Source organism: Pelecanus crispus, chromosome 17, assembly GCF_030463565.1.
Source record: "Pelecanus crispus isolate bPelCri1 chromosome 17, bPelCri1.pri, whole genome shotgun sequence".
NCBI classification, from domain to species: Eukaryota; Metazoa; Chordata; class Aves; order Pelecaniformes; family Pelecanidae; genus Pelecanus; species Pelecanus crispus.
The window spans coordinates 4,926,578-4,939,032 of NC_134659.1; the positions used below are offsets into that span (position 1 = coordinate 4,926,578).

General features: G+C 61.8%; 1 protein-coding gene across 6 annotated transcripts in view; it reads left to right on the forward strand.

The window, feature by feature from the left end:
- The window catches only part of FOXP4 (forkhead box P4), a 39,031-nt gene that overhangs the window by 11,676 nt on the left and 14,900 nt on the right, over positions 1 to 12,455 (forward strand). For 4 of the 6 annotated variants that reach the window (XM_075722578.1, XM_075722576.1, XM_075722580.1 and 1 more), the window contains 2 exons: positions 5,917 to 6,039; positions 7,987 to 8,073. In XM_075722578.1, coding sequence (XP_075578693.1) covers positions 5,917 to 6,039; positions 7,987 to 8,073 — 210 coding nt within the window. Of the gene's footprint in view, positions 1 to 5,916; positions 6,040 to 7,986; positions 8,074 to 8,868; positions 8,872 to 12,455 lie in introns of all 6 variants that reach the window. The other 2 variants (XM_075722575.1, XM_075722577.1) reach the window with 2 other exon arrangements.

Below are 12,455 nucleotides of genomic sequence, written 5' to 3' on the forward strand. Positions count from 1 at the left end.
TAAAGCCCACGGTACGAGGTGCTGGAGCGCGTTTGGAAAGGCAGCACCCCGTGTTTTCGGTGCCGGGGCATTTCTGGCTTGGAGGCACCACTGAATCATAGGGTGCCCTTTTTGGGGTCCCGTCCCCAGCTCAGCCCCTGGAGCTGGGGGTCTCCAGCCTCTGGTGCAAGCAACTTGCTGAGGTTAAAAAGCCTCTGGAATGGGAGAGGGGCTGAAGGCGCTGAGGGAAAGGGAGAGGAGTTTGGAGCAAACTGCGGGAAATTGCTTTTCTTTTGTCTGCTGCGGCGGGGAGGGCAGCAGAGCGGAAAAGTGTATTTTGTTGATTTGAAACTTGAGTGAAATGGGTAATGAAGACAGATCAATACCAGCCCTTCTGCGTTCCCTCTCCAGGAAAAAATACAGCAGCCTGTCCGTCTCTGCTCGCGCGGCGCTAGATTTTTCCATTTGAACTTGCAGCGCCGCCGTCCATCCCCGCTCCCCCCTGCTGCTCCCCCTCCTCCTTCCCGGAGCCCCTGGCTCTGCCAGCCCGGAGCCCCTGCCGCCACCACCATCCCACTCCGCTGTCCCTGCCGCCGCGACGGCAGCAGCGGAGTTTTGGATTAACGGGGGAGCAAAGGAGTCGCTTCAGTCCCTGCAGATTCCATCGGCGTGACGAGCCGTGCGGGCACCCCGTGCCCGTGGAGGAGGTGTGGCCCCCCCGGGGGTCCTGCCCAGGCGATGCTCACCCCAAGCCGCAGCAGGGCCGTGCCGAGGAAGGGGCTGCCGGGCAGCCAGCGCTCCGGCATGCCGTCGCCTCCGTCACGAGCAGCCCCCAGCCAGCTCCCTTTCAACTTTTAGCGACTCGCGGCCCAATTATGCGCGATTAGTGCCTCCCCGGCGGGGCTCGCTGCGCTAACGAGGACGCATGTTGGGTGGAACACGCAGGGGATTGATTCCTCCTTTTCTTTGCGTGCAGCCGAACATCAGAGGCTGGGTGTCCTCCACGCAGCTACGCCAGCGCCCGCTTGCCTGCTCACCCCGTGCCGCTGCTCTCCTCCTGCCACCACCCCCCGAGGCAATTACTCCTTTGGTGCTAAGGCTGTTCAAAGTATTCATAAAATAACCCCACAGCCTCAAAACCCAGCCTGGCACATGGAGCTGGAGCTCCCTTGCAGATCTGGGTTGGGTTTCTGCTCTGACCCGGGGCAGATTTTGCTCCGTTGTCTCTGTCCCGCCTTGGTAAGGCCCAGGCACGGCGTGGTGTGGGCGGCGGGGGGGTAGAGCAGCGTTGGGGTGGCCCTGTGCCACCCCTCAGGGTATATAAACCGTGGCTGGGGTTGCGCCGATGTGAGCGGCATCACTGCCTGGCCCCGGGCGTTCGAAGCTCTCGCAGACGCTCCGAGCCAGCTGAATCCCGGAGCTCGCCTGGGGATGCCGAGCGCAGGAGGGGATGCGCAGATGCGCCTGCGCGCTATGGCTGGACTCGAAGTGAGAGGTTTGCTCTCCTCCAAGCTGCAGCGGCGAGAAGTGGGTGCTCTGAGGGAGACTTTCTCATCCCCTGCCCCTAAAACCAGCAGACCCGAAGCTGCTCTTGGTGGTGGTTGTTTCCCTGCTTCTGTTCCCAGCTCCCGTTCTCCCTTGCCGACCCCCTCAGTTTGTTTCTGTTGGTTTTGGAATTGAAAAGGGTGTTTAAAAAAAAAAAAAAAAAGGGCAAAACAGCGCAAACATGTTTGCTGTTGTTTCTAATCGGGAATTAAAACCCGAGATTAGATCGGAGACAAGGATGTGCAGCGCCTTGGGCTCTGCGGGAAGCATCGAGCACCCCAGGTAGCTGGCACACGCCCACCACGGGCAGAGGTTTGCTCATCCCGGAGCCCCCCCGGGATCAGCGGGGATGCGGGGGGCACAAGGTCTGGGCTACGCCTGCCCTGCCGTGGGAGCTCGGATGTGCGGTTTTAGGGTGGACCTGGAGATGCTCCTTCCTGTAGCGGTGGCAGCGTGCTGGCCCCGGGGACACGGCAGCTCCCGCGGCAACCTCCCGACGCGGGCGACGGCGTGGCTGGGAGGTGAAGGTCGGTGCAGGGATGCTTTGAGGCTGAGCAAACCACAGGCTCGCTCACACGCCCCGGGCTGGTGGGGGATGTCCCGGCTCCCGTGCTGCGCCAAGCCAGCTGTCTCGGGGGTCAGGAGGGCGGCCGGCCCTCTGACGGCAGCCCCGCAGCGCTGAGAGCCAAGACCGGCCGTTGGGCCGCGGCTTTCCTCGCTCTGCCTCGTGGCTGGGAATTGCAATCCGCTTCCCGTTAAAAAAAAAAAAAAAATCTAAGAAAAATTTAAATAAAAGCATCGCTCCCCCATCCTGCTGCGTTACGCCCGGCCAAATCCTGTTTCGCTCAGCCGGCTTTGGCAGAGCTGCTCCGCGCTTACGCCGAGCGCCGAGTTTCCCCTGTAATACCCGTCTCGTTTTCCACCCGCTGCCTGATGATCCGCGTCCGCCCCATCCTCTGGCACAGAGCGATTACAACCGGGACCGCCTGGAAAATCGCCCCTCCAGATCCCACTCGCCGGTCGGAGCCGCAGCGCCGGGGCTTTCTGGGAGGCAGCCGGAGCTGTTAGTAAGCAGTTTTGCGGGGTGGCAGCCGGCCAAGCAGTGAGTCAAACCCTTCCTGACTCGGTGTCTGGCAGATGCCAGCTCGTGACGCGCCGGCCGGGGCCCAGCCGCTGCTGCGCGGCTGGCTGCTGGGACCTGCTTCCCGGGGGATTTGCTGGGTGCGGTGCCACCGCCGCCTGCAAGGACGGGCCCCGGCTGATCTGGTGCCCGGGGGGGGACTTTGCTGCCGGGTGGATGGGACGGAGAGGAGGCAGCTGGGTGCAGCTCACCCCTCGTAGCCCCCCGTGCCGCTCCGCTCGGCACCCTTTGGCTCTCGCTTGTGGTGTTGGCCGCCCGGATCCGAGCTTTTGAGGGGACCGTTGCCCAAAGGCCCCCTCTTCCCCGGCAGTGCCAGGCTGGCCTCGTCCCCTGCCGTGGGCAAGCTTGCACGCCGGCGGTCACCGAGTGCCGTGGCTGCAGGTGAAGGGGCTGAACCGCGTTCCTCGGCGTCCCGGGGGGCCGTGCTGTGCCGTGCCGTGCCGTGCCGTGCCGTTCCCCTCCCCGCTAGCGGATCAGCTGCCGTCGGGTGCCCCCGTGGGGCTCGCGGCCGGGCCGGGGGCAGACATTTCCATCCCCGTCTCGTTTTGCCGGGGCGAGCAGCTGTCACCGTCCCCGGCAGAGGCAGCTGGGGCTGTCACCGGAGCCTGGGGCAGAGAACCGCAGCACCGCGGTTTGCTGCCCTGTGCCGGGGTCGAGCCGGCCGCTGGCGGCAGCGCCGCAGCCTCCCCGGCACCCGGCGTGCGTGATGAATGGCCGCAGCGGGAGCAAAACTTGCTGTATATGGGAATTTCCCCTTTTACTAAAGAAAGTTCCTGCCCTCCCTGGAAACCTTGGCCGGGAGGGAGACATTTTCCGTGCTGGGGGGGAAATTCTCCGTGCGGCTTTGGCATCCGTCGGGGCTCGGGGAGGCGGCGAAGCCCGCACGCCCCTCGCACGAGCCGGCACCGGTTTGCCCCGTTCACACCTCACCCCCTTGCGAAGCCGCCGCCATTCCCCCTTGTCAGCTCCGCATCGGAGTGCGGAAGAAAAAGCCATTTAATGCAGACAAAGGTTGTATGAAAATATAATTCTGCTTTTGTTAGCAGCCATCAAACTCTAAAAAGCGTCACTTTTGTTTTCTTGTAACATTGTGAAAACCTCGTGTCGGATCGAGAGCTGGGGCCCTCTCGACTGATCGCCTCTCCTTTGTGTTTTTAGATTATAGGGGCAATTAGTGTTGTCAAAACCTCTGGCAATTCTCTTTGCTCTTGACAGGGTGTCAGTCCGCTGGGCGAGAAATGGAAGGTGTTATAACTCTCCGGTAATTAGGATGCCTCCGATTTGAAAATGCCAGCAAACGTGTACGAGAGGCCGCACGGCGGCGGTGGGGGCAGGGAGACCGCCCGGATGGGGGACGTGGATGAGCAATTAATTAGGGGCTCTCATTCCGAGCACGTTGCCAGCTGATGAATTGGCAAAGGGAAATTAGCAGGATGCTTAGCTCCCCAGCGAGTGGGCGCGCACCCTGCTCGCTCTCGTCTTGCTGTCCTTGCGAGCTTCCCTCCTTCCCAGATGTTCGCCGAGGGCTTTGCACAGCTGTCTGCGAGCACCTGACCGCCGAAACGGCAGCTTTTCGCCGGTGCTGGTGCCGCGGGGGGTGCTTGGGGCAATCCTGGCTCTCCGTCGGGCATCGGCGGGTGCTGGAGCCCTTGCAGGGCTTTGCAGCTCTTTGCTGCGGATGCTCCTGCATCCTCCCGAGCCCTCCGCCACCAGCCAAGCCGGTGCAGTCGAAGGCGCCCCAGCAGCAGCCCTTGGGTGTGAACACGCAGCAATTAATCAATAACTCTGACACGAAGGCAGCTGGAGGGGGGGGATCACCGGCGACAAATGAAACTCGGCCCGCTTGCGACGCCTCCCTCCAGCAAAATGCCTGAGTAAACAGATAAGCCTTTGCAATCTCCCTTGAAGGTCAGCGTGCTCCAGCCCGGCCGGACGCCCACCGTGGACGGGAGGGCCTGTGTGGGGCCGCTCCTGGGGTTCCATCCCTGCTCCGTGCCCTGTTGGGGTGGCTGGAGTGGTGAGGGGGAGGCAGCCCCCAGGTTGGGCGGCAGGTCCAGACCATGAGCCCAGGCATCGCTCGGGGTCCTGGGCAGGAGGAGCTGGTGCCTACCGGGCTCTCATTTGGACTTTGCTGGGTGATCTGAAGCCGGTTGCTTTGTTTTTCTGTCCCGTGGTCCCTGAGATCCCCAGACCCATGAGCGAGGGGATGACAGGTCATCTGCTTTGGATCAAACTTGGGTCCTTGGCTTGCACGGGGAGCCTGGCTCCGGCTCTGCCACGTCCCACGTGCTGAGGAGCTGCCTCCTCCCAGGGTCTCCAGGCTGCTGGTGGCTCACCAGCTCTCCTGCTCCCGACCAGCAGCGGTCGTCTGCTTTCCGAGGAAGAGGGAGCATCTGGGAAGGGTTATTAAATTACAGCAGAGCCATAACCCTGTCCAGAGCCTTGGGAAGGGCTTTGGGCCGGTGGGATCAGCGGAGGGCTGGGACAAGGCAGTTCTTGAAGGCCCTGGTTGGGAAGGCGGCGTTGCTCCACCTGAGCAGGCCCAGCGGGGCTGGGATCCATCACCGACACCTTCTCCCGTGCTGTGCTGCGGGGGTGTGGACCAGTGTTATGATAACCAAAGGCAGGGGTTGGCAGGTTTTCTTAGTCCTCCCTCCACTTGGCATCGTAATTACTGGTGTCAACTGGAGGTAAAGCTTTGATGTGTCTATGGAGAACCTGGTAACCTCTTCCTCTGTGCTCTGCTTTGCAAAGTTATTTGGGTGATCGGTATCTTCCCCACTTCCCTTGGTGTTTCCATCCTCCGGGACCCCGAGGGAAGGAGCGGTGCCCGGCACCTTTCCCGTGCTCGCAGGAGGGGAGGGAGCTGCGGTTTGGAGCTGGCTGCCCATGTGCTGCTGGCTCCACTCGATGCCCGATTCCCCCAGCAAAATTGCATTTAAAGAAGACCCTGCAGGCAGAGAGCATCCTGCCCTCAGGGTGGGGGGAGCTCGTGATTTAGGAAGCTTTGCCCTGGTGCCAGCTGGACCGCGGGGCATCTCCCTGCCATCGCCATGTCCCTGGCGGTGGCCTTGGCATGCCAGGACAGACCGATGGCCAAGGGCTTCACCCGAAGGTGACGCAGGGATGTGGGGCATGGAGGATGCCCCGGGAGAGCCTGGGGAGTGGGAGGCACTCGCAGGCTGTTGGCATTTGGGGAGGGTTTTCCAGGGTTGGGATTGGGAATGGTGACGTGTCCTTCCTCTCCGCAGGTCCCTGTGTCTGTGGCCATGATGTCCCCGCAGATGATCACGCCGCAGCAAATGCAGCAGATCCTCTCGCCGCCCCAGCTCCAGGCCCTCCTGCAGCAGCAGCAGGCGATAATGCTGCAACAGGTAACGCTGGTCCTGGGCTGGCTGTGCGTCGGCCGGATCCGGCCAAGCGATTCCCCACCGGTGCTCGTAAATGCTGGAGTTTGCTGGGGGCAGGTAGATGGGTCCTTTCCTCCTTGGGCTTCTGCGTTCCCTGGCTCTTACCTTGGGGATTCCCAGCATGTCCAGCACCAAGGGGTGAAAAGAGCTGCAGGTGCTAACGGTGCTGGCAAAGCTGGGTGCTGCTGCGCTGAGTCAGGGTCTCAAAGCCCAGAAAGCTCCTGCACGAGGGCTGGTTTGGGGCTGCCCAGCTCCTGGGGATGGCTGGGGTCAGGGTGGATGCTCTTGGCTCAAGGGACCCCAAGCAGAGCCCCTGCGGCCACTGCCTGGGCTTTGGGGCAAGTTCCTGGGTCTGGCTCCAGACCTGAGTGTGTGGGTTTGTTTCTCACGGCCCCACTCGGCTTTTCCGGAGCACTCTGTCAAATGTAAAATGAACGGGGAGGGAAGAAAAAGGAGGAGAAGAAAAAAAACCAAACCTCAACTCCGAAACAAAACAGGTCTGCTTGGGTAAACACCTCCCGCCGGCGGGAGGGAGAGCAGGAGAAATCCCACAAGCATCCTCCACACCCTTCCTCCTGCCTCCAGTACCTGTTTACTCCAAACAGGCTGATAAGGATTCAAGGTTGGCCCCAGGGAAAGAACAAAGGGTAAACACTACCCTGGGTGGGTCCTTCTCCGAGCCTCTTTGGAGCCGGATAAAGAAACACGTTTGACTGCAAATTAAACAACCCAGGCCGGAATAGCTCGCATTCTCCACCAGAAGAAAACCAAACATCACACCTCTCACCCCTGACCCAATGTTCCCGCAGCCGCGCTCGACCATGTTGCAGAGACCTGGCTTTGATTGGCTTTCGGGTAAACACCCAGGCTTTCCAAACCTGTTCACCAACAGAAAAAGCAAAGTTGCTGCTGTCAGCGCTGTCAGCCCTGAGCTGATAAAGGCTTCCCGGCATCCAAAGGGGCATTCCTGAGCCGCCGTCGCCCCTGCACGGGGGTACGGGCTGGGTGGGAGGGGGCCGCCGGCTCTCGCTGACCTCCCCGTGCCTCCGGCCCCTCCTGCGTGCAGCAAATCCATCACCAACAGTTTATTTAGGGGCCGGGGCGAGAGCTGGCGTCAACGCCAGCAGGTCCCGGTGCTGCCTTCTGCAGACTGGGACCCTCTCGGGTGGCTCATCACAGGGCTAGGGTGTTTTTCTCTGTTTCGCTGGCCCGGCATAACCCTCTGTTTTGACCGGGGTGCTGCGAGGAGCTGGGCTGCCTGCGCTTTCCCGTGGCGCCCATGAAGGGGATGCAGGTCTGAGCCCCCGGCGCTCACACCGGCCAAACCAGGGCCATGGCTGCTCCCAGTCCCTTCCCAGCCGGGAGCCCCCCAGCTCTCGCAACACTCGCCAAGGGTGTTTTGGGGTCCCACCGTGCCGAAAACGGGGTTTCTCCGCTGCTGAAACACTGGGTTATGTGCCAGAGCGCCTGGGCCCCCTTCTCTCCAGGGGGTTGCCCACCTCCTGGTGTTTTGTATCCTCCCGTTGAACAACCCCCCCAGGACAGCTGCAAAATCCTCAGGGTGCACAGGAATTACTGAGGTGGGGAGTTGCGACCCTCCTCCCTGGGGCCTGGCAAGGCGGAGGCTCCTGGACCAGCCGGTGGCAGAAAGCCAGGGCAACCGGTCAGCATTAAAAAACCAGGGGGTCTGGCATTGGTGGTGTTTGGGGATTTTACTTTGCTGTGGGGATTCAGAGCCCTTAGGAGCGTGTGCCCAAGGTTTCTTCTGCAGCTGTGGTGCCAGGAGCTGGCATGGCTGTGGCAAAGCCCGGTGCTGGGTGCGGGGTAGTGCCGGGCAGGGAGATGTGAGCAGGGTGTTTCTGCTGCTAATCCCAGCTGCTCTCTCCCCTCCCGTCCCTCCCTCCCTCCCAGTTGCAGGAATACTACAAGAAGCAACAGGAGCAGCTTCACCTGCAGCTATTGACACAGCAGCAAGCCGGAAAGCAGCAACCCAAAGAGGTGAGCTCACACACATGGGTTCTGGGCCATCAGATCTGGCAGCACATAAAAGGGAGACCAGCACAAAACAAGGCGCGCGTGAATCCCAGCACCCAGGGCAGCCGGGTGCTGGGATGCGACACGGGGGCAATCCTGCTCCTGGGGGGTGCTGGGGCAGCTGGTCTGGATGCGGGGAGTTGTTCCTCCTCCTCCTCCTCCTCCTCCCTATCTGCAATCTGGCACGCGCACCGAGCTGCATCGTTCTCAGCACCGCGTCCTTGTCGGCGCATCTAGAAACTCTGGGGCGGGTGTGGGGAGCGGTGAAGTCAGCGGGTGTGGGCAGGCGGCTCTGGCAGAGCTGTGGGACCCTCCCCGGGGTGGGGGGGCAGGTCGCTGCCCCTCAGGACAGAGCGAGGGCTCCCCAAATCCTCGTCACGATGCGGGGCAGAGGAGGCTCGGCTCAGCCCTTGCCCGACGCGCTGGCCCTGCCCAGGCAGGCTCTCGGCACGGCACGGGTCAGGCAGCCTGCTCCCAACTGAGCTGGCGCAGCAGCACCCTGGCAGGTAGGCAGGCAGGTGGGAACCCAAACCAGGGCTTTTCCCGCCAGGAAAGGCGGTTCTGCAAAACCCAAGCACTGCGTGAAATAGCAGTGATGCCAGCAAAGGGCTTTTCCAATGGGAGACGCTCAGGCAGGGGATCCTGTCAACCCCCATCACCGGGTCGGCAGCGGTGGGCTCTTTGCTGGGGAGGTTGAATGGTGGAGAAGTGTTTACGCGGGCGTGATTGCATCAGGCTTGTAGCACTCCCTTTACCCAGCAGGTTTGACTGTCCTTTCCCATAGTAACGCACGCCGAGGCGTTGCGGCTGCATCAGCAATGCTCAGTTTTGGGGATGTGCCGGTCGCACGGAGGCTGGGGGTCATCCCCGACTGGCAGCAGGCAGACAGCACCGCTCCCTTCCTTCTCCTTATGTATTTTTACCCCTCTCTCTCTTCCCAGATTGGGGCGCGCAGTCCCGTATTGGGGTATTTTGCATTGCGCGCGCTGCTGTACGTCTGGTATCGTTGCCCTCCCTATCGGGCATCCTTCCTTGGGCTCCTGGGGCAGAGGGACGTGGAGCTGAGCCGCCCGGTCCCTGTCCCCGGCCGAGCATCGGTAGCGAGCAAGGGAATGGGGTGCCGGGGCTGTTCATCGCGATCGCCCCTCCTGAAACCCCAGCACCCTGATTTACACTCATCAGTACTCAGCACTTAAAAATTCAGCTTCCTTTTGAGGAAGAAAGCGTTTAAGCCCAGACTGCGCATCGGGGTGGCTGCGGTGGGGGAGTCGACGGCGAAGCACACGCCGGCACTGGGGGAATAGGGCGGCTCGAGCGGCGCGGGGTCGGGCCGGCACCCACTCGAGCCTTCAATAGACTCTGACCCGGCTTTTCATTGCGGGATGTTGGCGTATTTACGTAGCGTGTGCGGGGTCAGGCTTTATCGGAGCCATCTCCAGGAGCTGGAATAGCTGCTCATGCTCCAGGAACGGGGGAGGCATAAATCTGAGCTTCCTCAAGGACTTTTCCTCTTGGCTGCGGCGATGTTATATTGCAGCAACGAACGGGGATATAATTAAGCTCTAACAAAGGGCTTGCTTAGCGGGTTCCTGGTTTAAAAAGCACATGTTAACTTTTAATTAAAATGGTACAGAGGAGAAGAGAAATTTATTCACTAAGAAAGTCGGAGTGGCCGGTGGGGGGGAAGGGGCATTAGACGCTGCTTAAGGGGTGTGTGGCCACCTCCCGGCAGCATCACCACCCCATGGCCGGGAAAAACAGCGAGGGGGTCCCCGCGAGTGGATGTCATAGCATTTCCCCTCCCCAAAACCCCCGGCCGGGCTTTGTGGGGTTGGCTTCACCCCATGAATTTGGGCAGCTGCTATTAATAACGCCTGCGTTGGGCAGCAGCGTGTGCCTGCCGGAACGGCGATGCCGTTGCTTCCCCCGACGGCACGGGGAATAGCTGGCGTGTCTGGGATGCCGCCGCAGAGCCGCTCTTGGCCGGCGTCGGCTCCTTCATGGGAATCCACGGTAGTATTTAATTACGGCCCCGCTGCAAGGTTTGTAAACCGAGCGTGTTCTGCTTTCCCTCTGCTTGATTTCAAGGACTCGCCTCGGTGTAATTGTAAGTCAGCGGCTCGTCTGCGAGCGCGGAGGGGGATCAGCAGGTGGGAACGGCTTTGTGCTGGCACCGCCGCTGCGCCGGGAGCAGGTAGCAGCCTCTCGTGGAGGAGCAGCTCAGATCTCTCCAGGAGGAGCGGCGCGGCTGGAGGTCCCCCAGTGGGCGCGGGGAAGGGGAGAGCAGGAAAAGAGGGAATGCGGAGGATGGAAACGTGTCGGAAGCGCCTATCGGCAGCATCCTGTCCCAGAGGATGCCGGGGGGGGTGCTTTGTGTCCGCGGTCTGCGAGGAGCTGCGGCGCGGTGGGGGGGCGTGAGGAAGGGGATGAGCGAGGCGGCTGAGCCGTGCATCCCGCCGGGATGGGGCTGAGCTGCAGCACATCCCAGCCCATCCTGGAGCCTTTTCCTGCGTTACGGCGTAAGGGCAAACCCCCAGCAGCATCCTGGGCACGGGGAGGGGGAGCGAGGAGCTGCGGCGCAGGGCTGGGACGGCTCTGGACAACCCCATGCCCTCGTGGCAAGCGGCAGCGAAGCCGGTGTCTGCTGTCCCACTGTTTCCCCCGGCTGCTTTGCCTCTCCAAGCCCAGCTGCTGGAAGTGGCATCTGGGTATGGAGACCCCGATACCCCCCGGGGGTGAGGCCAGAGGGTCTCCGTGTGCCCCCAAAGCCGACGGTGGGGGCTGTCCCTCTCCTGAGTCTGGCAGGGCAGGGGAGGGGGTGGCAGAGGGGGGCTGCCTGCTGCCTAACCTCGGTGTCAGCTTAATGAACTGCTCCTGTCAGTCCTGCGTGTCACGCCAAAACTCCTCCTGATGTGCTCATAAATCAAAGTGACGGCGGCTCTTACCCCAGTAGCTGCATCCAGTCATCTGCGTCTAATGTACGCCAAGCACAGGCGACGCTCCAGACCCTGAGCCCCCGCGCTGGGATGGTTGGCAGGACCGGGATGGGGGACTACAGGGACCAGATGCAGGATCTGGCCCTAACCCAGACCCAGCTCCTCCGGCGGGCGCGGGGGTATCCCCTCTGGGGGGGACTCAGCCAGCGTTTGGCAGGCTGGGGCTTGCCAAGGGGAGAGGAGCCGAGCGAAGCTCGTGGAGCAATGGCCGGGGAGAGTGGTTTTCGATAAGGCTGGGGCTGAAATTCAGGCTCTCGCTGCCCTGCCTTCTCCAGAACAAACTCTTGACTTGGAGCCCCTGGGCTGGCGGGTGCCATTGGGTAGGTCTGCCTGTGGGTGCACCTCTTCACCCATTGCGCTCGGTGGTTTTGAGCCCGTGCAATTTGTTGGCTCTGCCATGCAGCAGTTGCTCTCCCAGGACTGGCAAATTGGCTTCCCCAGAGAGAAGTGGTCCTTGTTTTGGCTTAGCCTGGGCATTTGTGCATCCACTGGGAACAAGGACTCGTATTCCCAGGGCTGGTCCTTGTCTTTGTGGTCTGGTGAAGCTGGAAGGATGCGCATGTGGGTTTGAAGCACGTGGAGGTGCAGGTTCAACGTGGACAGTATCATCCCTGCCAGAACCACACATGGGCCGGGGCTGCCCGGTCCCCCGGGGGCTTGGGGGGTCCGACTCTGCCGGCCACAGCTCCGGGGAGGCCAGGTTGGGAGACCCCAGCCAGGCTGCGAGGTGCAGGCGTCGCGCCCCTGGGGATCCTCATGACTTCATCCACTCCCAATTTCCTCCCGCTCCGCAGCCTGGAAGTGTCGTGAATTGAGGCTGTGTTTGCACAGAGCCTGGGCTTGCCCCGGGGCCCCCAGGGAGAGCGGCAGTGGAGCGAGGAAGAGGAGGAGAAGCCCATCCCATCCCATCCCATCCCATCCCATCCCATCCCAGCTGTGGTTTCTAACCAAGGCAAGGACATGCGTGTCCGTTCCATGTGGTGGCAGAGCTTCCCCTTGCAGGGGATGGGGACACTGCGGGGGACAGCGCTGCCTCCGTTACGGCCCTTGGGCACACAGCCTGGTCCTGCCTTTTTTCCTCCATCATGGTCCTACGGTCCATGGTCTCCTCCAGTCCCGTGGCCTGAAGCCCTCCTGGCTCAGCACCTTGCTTAGGAGCGAGGGCGAGCACAGGGATTTCTCTTCACTGAGCAGAAATCACTTTGGTTTCGCCTTTATCTTCAAGTGCCAGAGGTGCAGGACTGAGGCAAAGCCAGAGAGGATCTGGACCTGACTCTGGGGGGACAATTCTGCCGTGGCCAAGAGGTGGACAGGACAGGGAGGAATCTGCACATCCCTCCGAGTCTGAGA